Source organism: Lupinus angustifolius, chromosome LG05 (assembly GCF_001865875.1).
Source record: "Lupinus angustifolius cultivar Tanjil chromosome LG05, LupAngTanjil_v1.0, whole genome shotgun sequence".
Classification (NCBI taxonomy): Eukaryota; Viridiplantae; Streptophyta; class Magnoliopsida; order Fabales; family Fabaceae; genus Lupinus; species Lupinus angustifolius.
The window spans coordinates 24824941-24844022 of NC_032013.1; the positions used below are offsets into that span (position 1 = coordinate 24824941).

A 19082-nucleotide genomic window follows, 5' to 3' on the forward strand; every position below is an offset into this window, starting at 1 on the left:
TTTTTTTAACAGATTAACAGACCGAACTCAGGCTCCTATATGTTATATAGGCTGAGTCTGTTTAAGACAAAATCTAATCTGACATATTTCCACCCTTAAGTAAGGAACATCTATAATAATAAAGAAGGAAAAACATGGAAAAATAAAGAATAAATAATGTGATATATCATTTGTATATTTAAATATATTATAATAACAATTTTATCCTTAAATATACCTACAAAATAAATTACTTACTCGTATTTTGAAGAAGATTAAAGATAATTTACTTAACTGATTGTGATAATTGTTCATATATGGTAATTTTTGTGAATTTGCACATGGATATTATATTTGCATTAAAACTATGAAATCTAAATAAGATGATATAAGTGATAGATAATTATGAAAACATTGGACTCGAAAGTCTTGATATAGTTATGTGATGTTGTCGGGTGGAAAATCAAAATCAAAACTTTTTCTCTTTCTCTCTCTTTTTTCTTCTCCTTCCTCTCTAAGATTAGTGTTGGAATCTAGGTTCTCAGTACACACATCATGTTTCACTATGGCTAGTTTATTTACATAACAAGCAAAGTTAACATTTTTTAACAGTGTATCTCTTCCCTCTTAGAATATAGATATGAGTGAATGAAGAAGATTGAGATAAGAGTTTATTAGATAATCATAGAGTAGTTATTATAGTAGTTGAAGTTATTGAGTGAGGTGAGATAATAATAATAATAGTAACAATAATCATAAAGGAGAGTGAAGTTGTTGTGTTTGCATAAAAGGGTATATATGCAAATGTCACAAGAAGAAGATTCTTGTTCCAACACTATTGAGCAATGGAAATGGTCTGAAATGCAAGGCCTTGAGCTTCACCCACATTCTCAATCTTCAAAACCAAGCCAAGAACAAATGGGTACTTCTCTTTCTCAACAACCCAACAAAGATATTGATGGTGTTGTTGATGATGCTATTTCTAATGGTGTTAATGGTAATGGTAATGGTAACAACACTAGTGGGGAAAAGAAGAAAACAAAAGCTGAGAGTGTTCCTCCTATAGGGTTTGTTAAGCTTTTCAGATTTGCTGATGGGTTGGATTATATTCTCATGGCAATTGGAACTGTTGGAGCTATTGTACATGGTTGTTCTTTGCCTATTTTCCTTCGGTTCTTTGCTGATCTTGTTAATTCATTTGGTTCCAATGCTAATGATGTTGACAAAATGACCCAAGAAGTTGTCAAGGTAATACAATAATACTAATATCATGAAATTTATACTTGTGTGTTTTTTGTGATTGATTAACATTTTGTAGTGAAAGTGAATGTGAAAATTACTGAAAGGTTTATGTTTGCAGTATGCATTTTATTTCCTTGTGGTAGGTGCTGCTATATGGGCATCTTCATGGGCAGGTTAGTTAGTTAGTTAGTCACTCTAATTTCTATAATTGTAGGATTTTGATTCTGTGTTCCAAATTTTGGAGTTTTGAATGTGAAAAAGGTTGAGCTTGTTGCAGAGATTTCGTGTTGGATGTGGACCGGAGAGCGGCAATCAACTAAGATGAGGATCAAGTACTTGGAAGCTGCTTTGAATCAGGACATTCAGTTCTTTGACACTGAGGTTCGAACATCCGATGTTGTTTTCGCCATCAATACAGATGCTGTCCTGGTCCAAGATGCTATTAGTGAGAAGGTGGAGCACACCCTAGTAGTGAATTGTTATTGACCCTGTTTCGTTTTTTCGTTTCTTTTTATGTCAATAGTGTTGAAACTGGTCATTGTTTTATGCTTTTTTGCAGCTGGGTAATTTCATTCACTACATGGCCACATTTGTTTCTGGTTTTGTTGTCGGTTTCACTGCAGTATGGCAATTGGCTCTCGTAACCCTTGCTGTAGTCCCTATGATAGCTGTGATTGGTGCCATTCACACAATCACCTTGGCTAAGCTCTCTGGAAAAAGCCAGGAATCTCTTTCTCAAGCTGGCAACATCGCAGAACAGGTAAGACACCGAGAGACCAAATTTACAAGTTTTTAGTTTCAAATTTTTGACTACTACTAATTAGAGACCAAAATTCGAACTTTGCGAGTCTATGTACCATTATCTTACTATGCATCTGCAACTGGGGTGTTTGTTGTTAATATTGAGCAAAAATTGCAGACGGTTGCACAAATTCGAGTAGTGCTGGCCTTTGTTGGTGAGTCGAGAGCATTGAAGGCCTACTCATCTGCCTTGAAGGTTGGTCAGAAGCTTGGTTACAAAACTGGCTTTGCAAAGGGGATAGGATTGGGTGCCACTTACTTCGTTGTTTTCTGCTGTTATGCACTTCTGCTATGGTATGGAGGCTATCTGGTTAGGCACCACTACACCAATGGAGGACTTGCAATTGCAACCATGTTTGCTGTTATGATTGGTGGATTGTAAGTACCGCATTTTTTGTATTTTAGCAAACCTTGAGGCCTATTTGGTTTAAGAAAATTTCTGTTTTCATTAATAATTACAAGTGTGACACCTTTTTTCATTCTGTTTCCCTTGGAAAAACTGAAAACAATAATTGTTGTTTTTCTTGTACTAATTTCATTTTTACTGAATGAAAACAAGGTTACATACTTGCAATTATTAATGAAGAGAGAAAACGTTTGTTAAGCCAAAATACCAAATAGGCCTTAGTGATTGAATTGTGTAACCTCTTTTAATAAATTAATCCACACAGAGGTTTAGGCCAGTCTGCACCGAGCATGGCTGCATTTACTAAGGCCAGAGTTGCTGCTGCAAAAATTTTCCGTATAATTGATCACAAACCGAGTATAGACCGAAACAGTGAATCTGGTTTGGAGCTAGAATCTGTGACAGGACTTGTGGAGCTAAAAAGTGTAAACTTTTCATACCCAGCGAGACAAGATGTTCAGGTCCTCAATGATTTCTCCTTGAACGTGCCTGCTGGCAAGACTATTGCTTTGGTGGGTAGCAGTGGTTCCGGCAAGAGCACTGTTGTTTCCCTCATTGAAAGATTCTATGACCCATCTTCAGGTAAACTTTGATGCATCTTAAAATTGAAGTTTTTAGTTTAACTTTTACTATGGATTTAACTTGATAAATTTGAAATTGGAGTTTATGTCAGTTGTAGTTAAATTGTTAAACAAATTGTGTGCAGGACAAGTTCTGTTAGATGGGCATGACATAAAAACATTGAAACTTAGATGGCTGAGGCAGCAAATAGGACTAGTAAGCCAAGAACCGGCTCTATTTGCTACCACAATTCGAGAAAATATACTATTGGGCAGGCCTGACGCAGACCAGGGTGAGATTGAAGAAGCTGCCAGGGTTGCTAATGCTCATTCGTTCATCAACAAACTTCCTGAAGGCTATGAAACCCAGGTTAGTCAACTTAGAAAATGTTTTCTTAAATAGCCCCAAGAAATGCATTTTTTGTAGCGGCTGATTACAGCCACATGCAGACCTGTTAAACCAATCACATCATTAAATTTTAATATCTAACATGAAATTATAGAAGCATCGGTTTGTTTCCATGCTTGTTGTCACTTTAATGAGATTGTATAATGTTTTGTATACGACTCTGAATTAACTAATTATGAATGACAGGAGACATCATAATATATGAATATGATCGTTTAAATTTGATGGAATACTGCTTTTGGATTCAAAATACCTTTATAGTCCTAGAATAATTTAACGGGCAATAAGTTTGCTATAATGCTCTTACAAAATGATAATTTGTTTAAGTACTATTTGATGAATTAAGAAACTATTTTGTAATGGCAGGTAGGAGAGAGAGGTTTGCAACTTTCAGGAGGACAAAAGCAAAGAATAGCAATAGCAAGGGCAATGCTGAAAAACCCAGCAATTCTTCTGCTAGATGAGGCAACAAGTGCACTGGACTCTGAGTCAGAAAAGCTGGTGCAAGAAGCCCTTGACCGGTTCATGATCGGTAGAACAACTCTTGTAATTGCTCATCGCCTATCCACTATTCGCAAAGCGGACCTCGTAGCTGTACTTCAGCAAGGACGTGTTTCTGAAATTGGAACTCATGATGAGCTCTTTTCTAAAGGTGAAAATGGAGTCTATGCCAAGCTTATAAAGATGCAGGAGATTGCGCATGAAACTGCTATGAGTAATGCCAGAAAGAGTAGTGCAAGGTAGCAAAACTTTTTGCAGCTCATTTTCATCATTCATCAGATTTTATTCATCTTTTAACTGTGACATATTCTAAGCTGATATATGTCATCACATGATAAATTTTCATTCGCAGACCTTCAAGTGCAAGAAATTCTGTAAGCTCACCCATAATTACTCGAAATTCTTCTTATGGCCGGTCACCATACTCACACAGGCTGTCTGATTTCTCGACTTCTGATTTTAGTCTGTCCCTTGACGCATCACATCCGAATTACAGGCATGAAAGACTTCCCTTCAAAGAGCAAGCGAGCTCTTTCTGGCGACTTGCGAAAATGAACTCTCCTGAATGGCTTTATGCTTTAATTGGCTCTATAGGCTCTGTTGTTTGTGGATCCCTTAGTGCATTCTTTGCTTATGTTCTTAGTGCTGTCCTCAGTGTCTATTACAATCCAGACCATAGATTCATGATCCGACAGATAGAAAAGTACTGCTACTTGTTGATTGGGCTTTCATCGGCTGCGCTTCTCTTCAACACATTGCAACACTTCTTTTGGGATATTGTTGGAGAAAATCTTACAAAACGAGTGAGGGAGAAGATGCTGACTGCTGTGCTAAAGAATGAAATGGCATGGTTTGATCAGGAGGAAAATGAGAGTGGCCGGATAGCTGCAAGGCTCTCTCTCGATGCCAACAATGTCAGATCAGCCATTGGAGATAGAATTTCAGTGATTGTGCAGAACACTGCACTTATGTTAGTTGCCTGCACTGCAGGGTTTGTGTTGCAATGGCGCCTTGCCCTTGTCCTCGTAGCTGTCTTCCCTGTGGTTGTTGCTGCCACTGTTTTGCAGGTCTGCTTTTTCACATTTTTATGACATCCATTGTAATTCAGTTTTTCGTTTATATTTGTATTAATCAACTTTTACTATGGATTTTGTACAGAAAATGTTCATGACTGGTTTCTCTGGTGACATGGAAGCTGCTCATGCCAAGGCCACACAACTAGCAGGAGAGGCTATAGCCAATGTGAGAACTGTTGCAGCTTTCAATTCAGAAACAAAAATTGTTCGCCTTTTCACATCCAACCTTGAAACTCCACTAAAACGGTGCTTCAGGAAGGGACAAATAGCTGGAAGTGGATATGGTATTGCTCAGTTTGCACTTTATGCTTCCTATGCACTTGGTCTTTGGTATGCTTCTTGGCTTGTGAAACACGGCATCTCTGATTTCTCTAAAACAATTCGGGTTTTTATGGTCCTCATGGTCTCTGCTAATGGTGCTGCCGAAACTTTAACCCTAGCTCCTGACTTCATCAAGGGAGGTCGAGCCATGAGGTCAGTCTTTGAGTTCCTTGACCGTAGAACTGAAATTGAGCCAGATGATCCTGATGCTACTCCTGTTCCTGATCGCCTTCGTGGTGAAGTTGAACTTAAGCATGTAGACTTCTCTTATCCTACCCGGCCAGATATGCCAGTTTTCCACGACCTTAGTCTCCGTGCGAGGGCAGGTAAAACTCTTGCCCTTGTAGGACCTAGTGGCTGTGGTAAGAGTTCAATCATTGCACTTATACAAAGATTCTATGATCCAACATCTGGAAGGGTCTTGATTGATGGGAAGGACATTAGGAGATACAATCTTAAGTCCCTGAGAAGGCACATTTCTGTAGTGCCTCAAGAGCCTTGCTTGTTTGCAACTACTATTTACGAAAACATTGCTTATGGTCATGATTCGGCTACTGAAGCTGAGATAATTGAGGCTGCAACTCTTGCCAATGCACACAAGTTCATATCTTCCCTCCCAGATGGATACAAAACATTTGTCGGGGAGAGAGGAGTTCAACTATCCGGAGGACAAAAGCAACGAATAGCAGTTGCTCGTGCATTTGTGAGGAAGGCCGAGCTTATGCTTCTCGATGAGGCAACAAGTGCACTTGATGCTGAATCCGAGAGGTCTGTTCAGGAGGCACTAGACCGTGCCTCATCGGGTAAAACAACCATCATTGTTGCACACAGGTTATCGACTATCAGGAATGCCAATGTGATTGCTGTGATTGATGATGGGAAAGTAGCTGAGCAAGGTTCACATTCACATTTGTTGAAAAACTACCCGGATGGGACTTATGCGCGAATGATTCAGCTACAAAGGTTCACAAACACCCAAGTCATTGGCATGGCTTCAGGTTCAAGTTCTTCAACTAGACCAAAAGATGAGGAAAAAGAAGGCTAAAACAAATTACATGCTATAGAAGTGTATTGCCATAATACCAAATCATAATTATTGGCATTTTGTTTTGAACATAGTATAGTTTGTCTATCATCTCTACCCCTCCTTTTCCCACCCTTGTTCAAGAGTGTGTATCTTCTTGTCATTTGTGAATGTTACAAAGGAAATGACAATCACATACATGAACCATATTGAAATGGATGGATAGATTTTCATCCTTATGAATTTATTGAAGGTATCCTCTTTGCATCTTGTTTTTTTTACCCTTGTTCTAAAGAATCAACACAAAGCCAATGAGTCATGTTGGACAACTCAATATCTAGTCTAAACAAGTGTGGAGTTACTCAACTTCGTGGTAGTCTCCTACACTTGACCGTCCTTTTTTATTATAAAATCATTGTTATCCGAATTAAGTTTCTTTGCAAAAATGTATTTTGTCGATAATGCAAAAATGGAACAATAAATCTTACATGTGTAAGGTGCTTAACAAAATATTCTATCAAGACAGAAAATATCTATGAATTAGAATTGATATTAAAAGTAAGTAACAAGGACTAAAGTTTCTGACTTTCCACCACTTTTTGATCTTGACTATGATATATTGAACATGACACTTATAATGAAATTGTAAAAACATTATGGTCCTAATCCCAATGTGATGCAGGTGCATATGTAGGAAGGGGACAAACATTATTGAGATGTTATGATATGAAAGAATAACAAGTGGGAATGAGAAAGCATGCGGAGAAATGTGACAAAATGACAGAAAAGAGGAATGTGCATGTTATCTGTAATGGGGACCAAACTTTTGTCACTTTCTCCAAAATTATAAGTTAGGATATGAAAGAATAGCAACATTATAATTAACATGTGGGGTTTGATTCAACATGGGGATAATGTAAAAATATCATCCATACTTTCAAAATATGACATAATTGATAAGTATTTATCAATTGGCATACATAAAATATATCATCATTATCTAACGATATTTGTTAGAAGAGGTAGCCACACGACCCGAAATGAATTAATTATTATTCCAAAAGGATAAGAGATACTCTTGGTAGTACTAAAAAAATATCATTATTGTCTATGGTACCATAAAGAGCCTCCTCATTAAGCATCATTTGCTTGATGACAAAATTTGGGATATTAATGCAGTGACCCTAATATATAATTCAATTATCAAAAATATGTTATGTGAACATTTTAGCCCAAAAAAATAGACAAGTGGTTATAAAAATTATATAATTTGAGCATCCAATGAAAGTAGACATTGTATAATGTCTCTGTTTTTTTTATACTGAGTCAATTTATTCAGATCCAAACCTCAAATATGATGGATATTTTGTTGGCCACTAAGGCATGGCAGTATCATTGAAGGTGACATGCTCCAAATTTCTTGTGCCTTTGTATGATGATGTGTAGGCCTGTTTTAGTTGAATATGGATGAGCCCAAAATCACATTTGCTAGCCCAAGTTTCATTACAATCATAATCGCACCTCATTCTTCACGTACAGATCTGTTATCCCACACTTTGTGTCACTCCATGTTTCAGAGGCATATGATTAGTTAGAAAAAAAATATTTAAGTTATAATTTAATTATTAAATATTTTTCTAACCAATCATAAACTCATGATATATAGAATGGCACAAAATATAGGACATCAGATGTGCTCTCATTCTTCACTATATACTAGTTTGATATGAGCAAGGAAAGCAACTTGACCAAGAATGTAAAACTTTAGTGTACACCAAAATTTAGTTGAAGAAATTATGATATTTCTTGGGTGTGGGTTATGCCAATTTGGGCCAAATATGATGAAGCTTAAGCCTCTTGGTGTATGATGGGCTTGCTTGTGGACTTGGTATATCAAACAGGCTTACTAGAAATATACAACATAACCAAAATAATCAAGACTTTTATATACAAAATTGATAGATGTACCAACAAGGCGTTCGTCTAGTGATGTAAGGTTTCACTGGATTCTAAAATCGATTGTTCGATTTCTGTGAGTACACTTGTTGAGAGGGACAAACCATGAATTAATTCCTTATCTAAAAAGGTAATGGGATACTCTTGGTAATACCAAAAACAAAATTTGAGTGTTTATTGTTCCAGCTACCATTTCATACTCACTACTACATGAAAGACTTGCAATATATAATTATCTCAAAATGAGAACAATGTTAAGTAACCCATATAGAACAAAACATTTTGGAGTCATCATTGCCTTTGTAACAAACACTAACTATTAATTCATATTTTATTCCAACTTTCAATACAAGACACAAGATGAGTATCACACAATAAAGAAAGCAATGATGAAAACTTAGACCACCTTTTCCTTCATAACTTCTAACAGAAATAACACTGATAATGAAGTCAGCAATGTAGCTTAAGTACAATATATTGTACACATTGAAGTTGAGTGCACGCAAAATTTTCAGGTAAGACAATTTGATAAAATCCAAATGACTATAAAGTGTTGCGGAGTAAATAGTAATACACACCATGAGTGAGAACATTAACCAAATATAGGCCATTTCTATTGTAAGGTCGAGAAACTATATCTTACAACAATAACAACAAAGTCTTTATCTCATTACGTGAAATCGGTTATATTGAGAAACTATATCTTAATACCTAAGCCATGGAAGAGTAGCATATACGCTAGCTTAACTTTGTTGCCATGTTATCTATTCATTACTTGCAACATAACAAAATTGAACTGAATAGAACAAGAACTTGATAGTATGAACAAGATCATCAATGGTAAAACACTTGATCAAATTGTCGGCAAGAAAAGACATATCCAGCTATATGAAGTAGCTACGTTGCAGCACCATTTCTTGCATGAACAACGTGTGTAACTCACTATGCATGTCCTCATCTTATATAAAGGTTTCATCTTCTTATATAAAGGTTACATCTTTTCATACCCTCTTACCCATTGACCCATCAAACATGAGAAACTTGATCTTTGAGGAGCCTGATATGAAGGTACCAGATTATGCTTCAAGCCAACTACGCTATGCATGGGAATCAATAAGGGCACCAGTGATAATACCATTGCTGAAGTTAGCAGTTATATTGTGCTCAGTTATGTCAGTTATGCTATTTGTTGAGAGAGTGGTTATGGCAACTGTGTGTGCAATTGTGAAAGTGCTTGGGAAGAAAAAATATAGGAAGTATAATTTGGATGTCATGAAGCAGAAACTACACAGAAGTCAAAGATACCCTAATGTGTTGATCCAAATACCAATGTATAATGAGAAAGAGGTACGTTTGCTTTTCAATTAAGAAGGTGAGCGTCGATATAATAGTAAGATTGTTTGTTTTGTTACCGAAGATAGTAGATTTAATAAGGTTGTGTATATGTACTCTCTCAAAAATCGACATTTTATGATATTATTAATAATTTATTCTCTTACTCCTGTAGTCTTAATTTTTTACTTTTATTCATTCATTATTGTTTTTGCCTTTGAATTAGATTACAATTGTTGTAGTACTACCATACAAATTATAGTGCTAGGACATAACCATGGTGATAAAAGGGATATTGTTGGGAAGTAAGTCCCACATTGTCTACCTCATTATTTCTGTTTGGCTACTCCTCTCATTACTAATTGGTTTTGAGATGAAACCTTAACATGCTATCAGAGCCAGAGTCTAACTTCTTTCCAGTTGTTATGGGCCAAAAAATGCCCTTTAGTTATGGGTCAAAGGTAATCCTTCGCCTAGTCCGGCAGTTCTCGCAATAGTGGATTGTTCTCAAGTGAGTAGTTCCTACCTAGCTTAGCTAAAAAAATGCAATTTATGGTTTCCAGGTTTACAAGCTATCCATTGGAGCAGTGTGTGGACTTTCATGGCCATCAGATAGATTCATAGTTCAAGTTCTTGATGACTCAACAAATCCAATCTTAAGGGTATCTGATTAATCCAATAATGCTTCATTTCAAATTCTGTGTGTGTAAATTCAGTAACCATGTTTTTACAAACATGCAGGAACTGGTTGAGTTGGAGTGTCAAAAATGGATAGCAAAAGGTGTGAATGTGAAATATGAAACAAGGAAACATCGTAATGGTTACAAAGCAGGTGCACTAAAAGAAGGTTTGGAGAAGCAATATGTTGAGGATTGTGAGTTTGTAGCAATATTTGATGCAGATTTTCAGCCAGATACAGATTTTCTTTGGAACACTATTCCTTATCTTATTGAGAATCCAAAGTTGGGTTTGGTTCAAGCAAGATGGAAATTTGGTAATTAACTAGTAAAAGTGTAAAACCACCTTGTTCATTTGTATCAGTAATGCAGCAAAAGTATTACTAACAAGTTTATGTACATGCAGTGAATTCAGAAGAATGTATAATGACCAGGCTTCAAGAGATGTCACTGGATTATCACTTCACTGTTGAACAGGAAGTAGGCTCTTCAACATACTCATTCTTCGGGTTCAATGGTGAGTAACCGAGACTCGTTGTAATCCTTATTCTCTAATAAATCTTTAGTCCCAGCACTCCTGAAGAATAGGCACGATTCGCTGAATCTCGTTAACAAATATCTTCCTCTGTAACATATAGGGACAGCAGGAATATGGCGGATTCAAGCAATAAAAGATGCTGGAGGATGGAAAGACCGAACTACGGTCGAAGATATGGACCTTGCAGTAAGGGCAAGCCTGCAGGGCTGGGAATTTGTTTTTGTGGGTGATGTAACAGTGAGTTACTCATATTCTATCCAAATTCTTTGACACAATATCATGTTCGATTTCGAATAACTCATAAACTAACCCTTGTTCCTGAGGGTGCTTTTGTTTCTTACTAGGTAAAAAATGAACTACCTAGTACATTCAAAGCATACAGATATCAACAACATAGGTGGTCATGTGGTCCAGCTAACCTACTCAAGAAAATGACCCGAGAAATCCTCCTCTGCAGAGTAAGTAATCTCTAGTTTTAACATCGTCGGCTTAAAACAAATCGCGATTTACAAACTCTTGTACTGATTGGAATTTGAAACCTATATGTATCATTCAGAGAGTATCAATTTTCAAGAGACTTCATCTTATCTATGCATTCTTCTTCGTGCGGAAAATAGTAGCGCATTGGGTCACATTCTTCTTTTACTGCATAGTTATACCAGCTTGTGTGATAGTTCCAGAAGTTCAACTCACAAAAAAGGTTGCCATATATATTCCAGCAACCATTACTATTCTAAATGCAATCTCCACACCAAGGTAATTGGTTTCTGAATTCTGATATCAGTGTAAAACTTATTCATTCTCCCTCAGTTATCTGAATTATACTACATTCCCTTATATATATATGTGTGTGACAGGTCCTTACATCTACTTGTATGTTGGATACTCTTTGAGAATGTCATGTCTCTTCATCGAACTAAAGCCGCAATTATCGGACTTCTAGAAGCAAACCGTGTTAACGAATGGGTTGTTACTGAGAAGCTAGGAAATGCTATGAAACAGAAGAACAATACTAGGCCATCATCATCATCAAGGATTTCATGGTTCCGTATTTCGGAAAGGTATCAGCACCTTATTAAAAATGCTGTTTTTAAGCTAATAACAGCTGAAAATTTCTGCACAAACTTAAATCATTGGCATAACTTGTTAAGCAAGTAAAAGCCTTTTTCTTCAAAAAACTAAGCTCTACTAAACACACACTAATTATAATGTATTTAGATAACATTAGATTACAAGGTAAACAATGACAAGTACTATAAAAAACAAAGGAAACAATAACATGGTAAGACATTTTTATCCTTTTATGTACAATGTAATAACACGTTCGCTATTGAAAACACATGTAAAATCAAATACTTGTCTTTCCATTTATGGAGAGGATCCTTGTTCCATATCAATGTATCTGATGCATTCTTACAACCCTTTTACCTTAATGAGCAGGATCAGCATTTATAACCCTTTTACTCTCATCAAAAGGATTCATCCATTGGAGATAATAGTGGGAATGTTCATGCTGCACTGTGCAATTTATGACCTGCTATTTGGACAAGATCATTTCTTTGTGTATCTGTTGCTGCAAGCAGGGGCTTTCTTTACAATGGGATTTGGTCTAGTAGGAACTGTTGTACCAAACTAAAGCTTCAACACAATGATCAATCAAACTATTAGTGTTTCATGAGTGAGTACTATTTTGTGTGTATAACTAGTGGAATGATATTATTTATAAGTACATTTCATGGAATATCATATGAAAGCTTGAAACATTATACTTCATAAACTGTGCATACTATTTATTTGTGATATTCTTAACCATGCTGATGAATCATATGCCAAGATAGGAACTTATTGCATTATGCTATTTTTATATTCTTTGTTTGCTTTGGAGATGATAGAATATCAATGATTATAAAATAAACAGCCAAAGTAACAAAAGTCAAATAAAAACCAAAAAAATAAAATAATAACAAAGTCAAATATGTATTCTAATTTCTAAACCTTGTTACATTTAGAGGTTATGAACATGCACAGGATCGATGCCAATACGTCACTGATTATATAGATATATATGATGGGAGAAAGATGTATCTACTGATAGTGTAGTGTTTTTTACATTGTTACTACATCATTCAACCTTTATTTTTCAATCAATATTCAATAAAAGTAATACAAATAAAGGTAGATGATATATTAATTGTGTATAAATCTTTACATTATCCATATATAAATATTAAGCGTAAAGTTTCTAATTAAAATGTGAAATATTGTCTTACTTTATTTTTCCTTGAACGTGCCTTTACTATAACATCTTCTTATTCTGATCCATGTCACCTCACGAACTCAAGCACGTTGGAAATTTGTCACATGATATTGCAGTGATTTAATGCAGATATATTATTAGAATACTATATGGCAAAATAATGTTGACTTTTATACTTTTAAGACTATTTTTTTATTTATGTAGGACATATAATTACAATATAAGATATTTAACATACAAACATGAATCTTAAGTTAAAATAGAGGAGTGCTGTTTATGGGTCGTTATTATTTTGTTCTAATTATTGAGATATTTTTTTTCTATAATATTAGAATTCAAATAATAATATAACATGTTATAGAAAAATAGTTATGAGATTCTAAAAGTAGAGATGTGTGTGATGATAATCCTGAAGTGTCTCCTTCATTTTTTTCAATCATTATTTATTGATTCTTTTTCTGTACAAAATTAGTGGCTCAAATTCATGAAATCTAAATTATTTCCAAAATCTGCTAGTGGTCTTCTTTATAACTTTTAACTACTAACTAAAGCACACATTAAATGCATTTTATGTTACACCATATTCACTCGATTTGCATATTTTTGTATTTACGAGAATAAAATATATATCTGATAATATGAGTTTTATACATTTCTCTTTACAATTGATAATTGTAACATTAGTTTTAATAATAAAATTAATTAATGTAAATAGAACTATAAAAATGATATTATAAAAAGTACTAAAATTTCAAAAGAACCATATAGCAACAACTAAGAAGTTGTAAATTTTGAGTATACATAATAATAACATAAGATTACTTAGAAGATATTGCCAAAGTCATATTTATAAGATATATCCAACAAATTGCAATACAAATAAAAGCGGTTAGTTTTAGTTGTTTTTTCAAAAAACATTATAAGATTAAAATATTATTGTCGGTTAAGAAACAAAAAAGGATGGCCAAAGCTTTTAATATGATAAATGAGTAAAAAATGTATTGTACTGAAAATAAAATGAGTAACATTTAAAGGATATAATAACAAAACCACTATTAATCATATATATTTTTATTAGTCGTAATTCTACTTGTTGATTAATCATAAGATTCATTGATAAGGTGAAAAGAATAATGAGAAAATTATGTGTAAAACCATAGTACAAGAGATTTTACATGTTCTTCGTATCATCAATTATTCATTTTTAATTTTCATTAACTTTAAAATAAAATTAATATAAATAAGCGGTATATAATATATTAACCGTGTATAAATTTTTATATGATAAATAAGCACTTTTGGAGAATTGAAGAGGCATTTGAAGGGAGAGAAGTGGAGAAATTGAAGAAGTCATGTTCCTTGGATAAACTGAATAGATATAGTCCTCTTATTTTCCTTCCTGTTTATTTTGTTTGTTTGTTTTCAACTCATACTTTTCAGTTTTCACAGGATTCTAGATTTGTAGGCGCTTTTGGGTTATGAACCTCTCTAGAACTTCCTAGTGGATAGAGATATTGGCATGTGGTATATATAAATAGAGTATAGATTTATACACATGTATTTTATCATTTTATCCATTTTAATTATTTTTTTGAAAAGTCAACTATAATTAAATATAATGGAAGATGATACAATGACAGTATATAAAAAAATCATTAGACACTCTAATATTGGGGAAGAGCCAAATTAGCGCTTTGTATAAGTGATTATTCATTAAGTTATGACTTTCTATTTTCTTTCTTTTATCAATCAATTCGTATGAAACTCAATTCATTATTTAGCTCAACAAATTTAGCACATGAATCAAATGAGTCAAACTTAGCTCGAACATGATACTGTTTGATTCGTTTGGTTCATAATTTGTGCAATATTTTTTAAAAATAAATTAATTATTTGAGTGAGCCAAATGAATCAATTCGAGTTCAGCCGAACATTTTCTAAATTTCAATCGAATCAAATTCAAGTTATAAATATAACTCATGTTAAACTCAAGTCAAGTTTTAATCTGAACAATTTTTTTTCTGAGTGAATAGAGTTGGTTCAATTGTTTCGGTTTGTTTCTAGTTCTACATCCAAACCTTAGTATTTGAGTGTTGATAGTCACGTTTTTGTAGTTTTGTGGAAAAGCTTAGGTCCAATCCTGCGGCAAAACCGGAAACCTTCTAAATCCTCCTATACACACTTGTTACTCCTCCAAACATAACATGTTCAATTTTCTATAAATCATTTACTATGGTAGCCGTCAATTTGGTTCCTCATATACTGATATTATATGTAAAACAAAAAATAATCTTATCTCTCACTAGTTTTATCCATTTGATGGACCTAGCACAATGTTTAAGACTTTAAGCACCTCATATTCTCCAAAATAAATAAATAACTTATAAACATACCTTTATAGCTTCTATTTATACTTTTTATATGTCTTATACTAAATAACGTGTCTTTTAAATAATGTAATTATCATATTAATTTACATTATACCATTATTTTTTGTGTAATATTTTTTTCCCATTTACGATAAAATAAAATTTTTATTAAATATAGATAAACATAAGAAATAGCAAAATATATAAGAATAACAAGGCCCGTCTATTACTATAATGTTCCACTGAATCTCAATGTCGAGGGTTTGATGTCTAGGAACGACACTTATAGGGGAAGAGCAACCACGAACCCCAAAAGAGATTAGTTACTTATCCAAAAAGGTGAAGGTTACCTTCCTACCAAAAAAATGACGATAAAATGAAGAATTTAAAATCTATACATCATTAATAAGTTTAGCACATTATCCATCAAATGAGTGTATATATATTCCAAAAATAAATAAAGAAATGAGTATCATTTCAAGTGTTACATACACATACATACATGCATAGCTACATAGCATGCAACCCATTCACATCTACATCTCTATATAAACCTCTCATTCCACCTTTTTTAAATTCAATTTTCAACTTCAAATCTTCAACAAAAACAACAACTATTGTTACATGGGAAAAGAGGTTAGTTTCAATCACATTCTAAAACCTTTCATCAGATTCTACCATTTTCAATTTCCCTCTCACTAACATGCTTTTCTTTTTTCCAGAAAAAAACGGAACCGAAGAATGAGACTGAGAAGAAACCAAACGAAGGAAAAGGAGAAAAGAAAAACGACGCACCCGCTTCCGTCGTTTTGAACCTAGATTTACACTGCGAGGGTTGTGTAAAGAAAATCAAAAAAGCCGTTCGTCATTTCGATGGTACTATTTCAGATTTCGAATTAATCAGATTTTCAATTTTCAAACGAGGACTTAATTGATTGAGTTGTTTTTGTTATAGGTGTAGAAGACGTTATTGCTGATATTTCCGCTAATAAATTAACCGTTATCGGAAAAGTTGATCCCGCTAAGTTGCGAGATAAATTGGCTGAGAAAACGAAGAAGAACGTCGATCTCGTTTCGTCAAATGCTAAGAAAGATGCCGGCGGTGATAAACCGCCGGTGAAGAAGTCGGAAGAGAAGAAATCCGATGAGAAAAAGACGGAAGAGAAGAAAACCGGCGACAAAAAGATGGAAGAGAAGAAACCGAAAAAGGTAGTACTCACGAAATAGAGCGATAATTTCATTGCAATTGAGTTATAATCTTGTCAAATTTTCATGTTAATTTGTCAATTGCAGTTGTTTTATCATGAGAAAAAAATATATGTACCGAAAAGTTTATATAAGTTTTATACTCATTGACACTATATATATATATTTATTGGTGTTTTTTATTTTGGATTAATTTTTAGTATTTGTGGTTGGTTTCAGAGCACGGTGGTTTTGAAGACCAGTCTGCACTGTGACGGTTGCATTCAGAAAATTCGGAAGATTATACTCAAGTTCAAAGGTTACTCATTATCCATAACCGTATTTTAAATTTTCAATTGAAAATCTTTATATAACCAATACAAAATATCATAATATAAATGATCCATTTCTGTCTAAGTAACACATATGAACTCATTAATTATATACCTATTATTTTCTTTATATATTGTTAGTATAAAGATTTATACAGACTTAATATATAATCCATAATTCATTTATACTACTTTTATAATGATTAAATATAAATGTTGGATCCACGAAAATCCCTTGTAATGTAAAAGTCACATATATCTTGTTCTGCTTTTCAATTACTATTTTCTCTATAGTCTATTCATTTAAGTGTAGGTTTTAATTTTAATTAAAGAAATTATCCTCAATACTCAAGAACATAGGTTAGCTTTTACCATATTTTGACCCAAATTTTCAATTGTCAAAACGTCAAATTGGTTAATTTATACTTAGCATTTTAATCATATAGGCCATATTGTTATGTTATATTTTTTAAATCTATTCATTCATTATTTATGTATAGAACTACAATTAAACTTTAGAGTTTGGTAGGATTGAACACTCCATGATATATCATATTCATTTCAAAGAATTTTTTATGGCGTCAATCATTCATATTTAATTATCATTCACTTTATCTACAAAAAGTACTACAAAATAAACGGTGAATGATGTCTATAAATCTTTAGATTATAATGCATTAATATTACTCTTTTGTTACATTTCCACTACTAACTGTTACAAACAATTAATTAGTGGTTATTCTAAGTAATGAGTATTAATTGAGATGATAACGTTACGCAGGAGCTGAATCAGTTGACATTGATGGAGGCAAGGATTTGATAACGGTTGAAGGAACAATGGATGTTAAAGAATTGGTATCATACCTAAACCAGAAACTGAAGCGTAACGTTGAGGTTGTCCCACCTAAAAAGGACAAAGACAAAGACAAAGAAAGTGAGAAGAAAGAAGAGAAGAAGAAGAATAAGAATAAGGAAAGTGGTGAGAAAAAAGAGGAAGGTGCAGTTATTAAGATAGTAGAAGTGAACAAAATGGAGCATCATGGTTATGGATACCCACATGCTCCTATGTACGTTCAAACATCATCAGGGTATAATGGTAATTATGAGATGGATCAAGGATACAATAATCAACAACAACAACAACATTATTATGGTTATATGCATCCTCAAAATTATCCTCCTCCTCCACAAATGTTCAGTGATGAGAATCCTAATGCTTGTTCCATGATGTGAACATAAAGAGTCTTTACCCTTTCATGAATTTTTCAATAAAGTATTTTATATATTTATTTTCAGGTATTCACGTGGTTGTAGTGTGTACATAACAATTTTATTTTATAGAAATTAAGGTAGATTGTTCTATATTTTGGTTTCTCACATGTATTCAATCACGTTTGAGTCGGGAACATCCACATATATGTAGAGTTAATTTTCTCGACAGATATTCTAAGGAGATGATAGAAGAGCATAGTGGTAGGGTGTAATGTTAAAAGTAATGTTATTTATTATTTAGTGGAAGAGATGGTATAATTCTTAATATGAAGTTGAGGCGTGAAGGATTATATCAGCATGCATGCTCTTGGCAGTGTATATAATAATTTCATATAAATAGAACGTACAAAATTATTAAAGTCAATTATGTGGTACAGGTTATTGCGTAAACAAGAGCACAATACTCTTTTTCTTGATTTATTTTTTAATTAGATTATTAGTAATTAATTAATTATAGGCTGAGATTGCAAACAAGTTTTCTCTTTAGTGCGTCAATTAATTGAATATTAGAGTGATAACTATAAAATGCAAATTAAGAATATTCATATGTAGTATTCGTGATTGGGATTGTGATTCCACTTTGAAAACTATTAAATCCAAAGCTTAGTGGTAAAACTATTAAATCCAAAACTTATTTTGTATAATCAACTATATCTCTCACTATAATAAACTAATCTATTTTTAATGTATGATTACTTCCTCTAATAAATATTGGTCACATCAATTAAGCATTTAACTATTCGTCTTAACACAATTTACATTCTACTAATAAGTAGTTGCTTCAACTTTCACATTTTCTAAATCTCATTTGTAAGACTAGCAGCCAAAACCACAATTAAATGATT

The 19082-nt window shown here is 33.5% G+C and overlaps 3 protein-coding genes across 5 annotated transcripts; all 3 read left to right on the forward strand.

The window, feature by feature from the left end:
* LOC109348366 (ABC transporter B family member 1-like) lies at window positions 419-6592 on the forward strand. Of its 2 annotated transcripts, XR_002107723.1 has the most exons (11): window positions 419-1227; window positions 1340-1394; window positions 1499-1674; window positions 1781-1981; window positions 2141-2400; window positions 2694-3010; window positions 3135-3358; window positions 3764-4137; window positions 4251-4965; window positions 5057-6424; window positions 6465-6592. XR_002107723.1 is itself a non-coding variant. In XM_019588767.1 (10 exons), the coding sequence occupies exons 1-10, from the start codon at window positions 778-780 to the stop codon at window positions 6338-6340; spliced, it is 4056 nt and encodes a 1351-aa protein (XP_019444312.1). In that variant the 5' UTR covers window positions 419-777; the 3' UTR covers window positions 6341-6592. The 2 variants fall into 2 exon arrangements, 1 of the variants encoding a protein (XP_019444312.1); XM_019588767.1 differs by having other exon boundaries at window positions 5057-6592.
* LOC109348367 (mannan synthase 1) lies at window positions 8992-12591 on the forward strand. Its single transcript, XM_019588768.1, has 9 exons — window positions 8992-9622; window positions 10171-10269; window positions 10349-10601; window positions 10691-10801; window positions 10923-11059; window positions 11167-11280; window positions 11379-11578; window positions 11680-11883; window positions 12263-12591. Exons 1-9 carry the CDS (start codon window positions 9197-9199, stop codon window positions 12456-12458), a joined length of 1740 nt encoding a protein of 579 aa, XP_019444313.1. The 5' UTR covers window positions 8992-9196; the 3' UTR covers window positions 12459-12591.
* LOC109348368 (heavy metal-associated isoprenylated plant protein 6-like) lies at window positions 15999-18508 on the forward strand. 2 transcript variants are annotated; one of them, XM_019588770.1, is made up of 6 exons: window positions 15999-16084; window positions 16171-16324; window positions 16404-16575; window positions 16636-16657; window positions 16874-16952; window positions 17747-18508. In XM_019588770.1, the coding sequence occupies exons 1-6, from the start codon at window positions 16073-16075 to the stop codon at window positions 18196-18198; spliced, it is 891 nt and encodes a 296-aa protein (XP_019444315.1). In that variant the 5' UTR covers window positions 15999-16072; the 3' UTR covers window positions 18199-18508. The 2 variants fall into 2 exon arrangements, with proteins under 2 accessions (XP_019444315.1, XP_019444314.1); XM_019588769.1 differs by having other exon boundaries at window positions 16404-16657.

What these genes read in the sequence shown, in the direction of transcription:
- LOC109348366 (XM_019588767.1), top strand. Translation starts at nt 778, where the DNA reads ATGCAAATGTCACAAGAAGAAGATTCTTGTTCCAACACTATTGAGCAA. An exon ending in ATGGGCATCTTCATGGGCAG is followed by an intron (nt 1,395 to 1,498) that starts GTTAGTTAGTTA and finishes AGCTTGTTGCAG; the next exon opens with AGATTTCGTGTTGGATGTGG. An exon ending in AAGATGCTATTAGTGAGAAG is followed by an intron (nt 1,675 to 1,780) that starts GTGGAGCACACC and finishes GCTTTTTTGCAG; the next exon opens with CTGGGTAATTTCATTCACTA.
- LOC109348367 (XM_019588768.1), top strand. Translation starts at nt 9,197, where the DNA reads ATGAACAACGTGTGTAACTCACTATGCATGTCCTCATCTTATATAAAG. An exon ending in CAATGTATAATGAGAAAGAG is followed by an intron (nt 9,623 to 10,170) that starts GTACGTTTGCTT and finishes TATGGTTTCCAG; the next exon opens with GTTTACAAGCTATCCATTGG. An exon ending in GAGAAATCCTCCTCTGCAGA is followed by an intron (nt 11,281 to 11,378) that starts GTAAGTAATCTC and finishes TGTATCATTCAG; the next exon opens with AGAGTATCAATTTTCAAGAG.
- LOC109348368 (XM_019588769.1), top strand. An exon ending in AAGAGAAGAAACCGAAAAAG is followed by an intron (nt 16,658 to 16,873) that starts GTAGTACTCACG and finishes GGTTGGTTTCAG; the next exon opens with AGCACGGTGGTTTTGAAGAC. An exon ending in GATTATACTCAAGTTCAAAG is followed by an intron (nt 16,953 to 17,746) that starts GTTACTCATTAT and finishes AACGTTACGCAG; the next exon opens with GAGCTGAATCAGTTGACATT.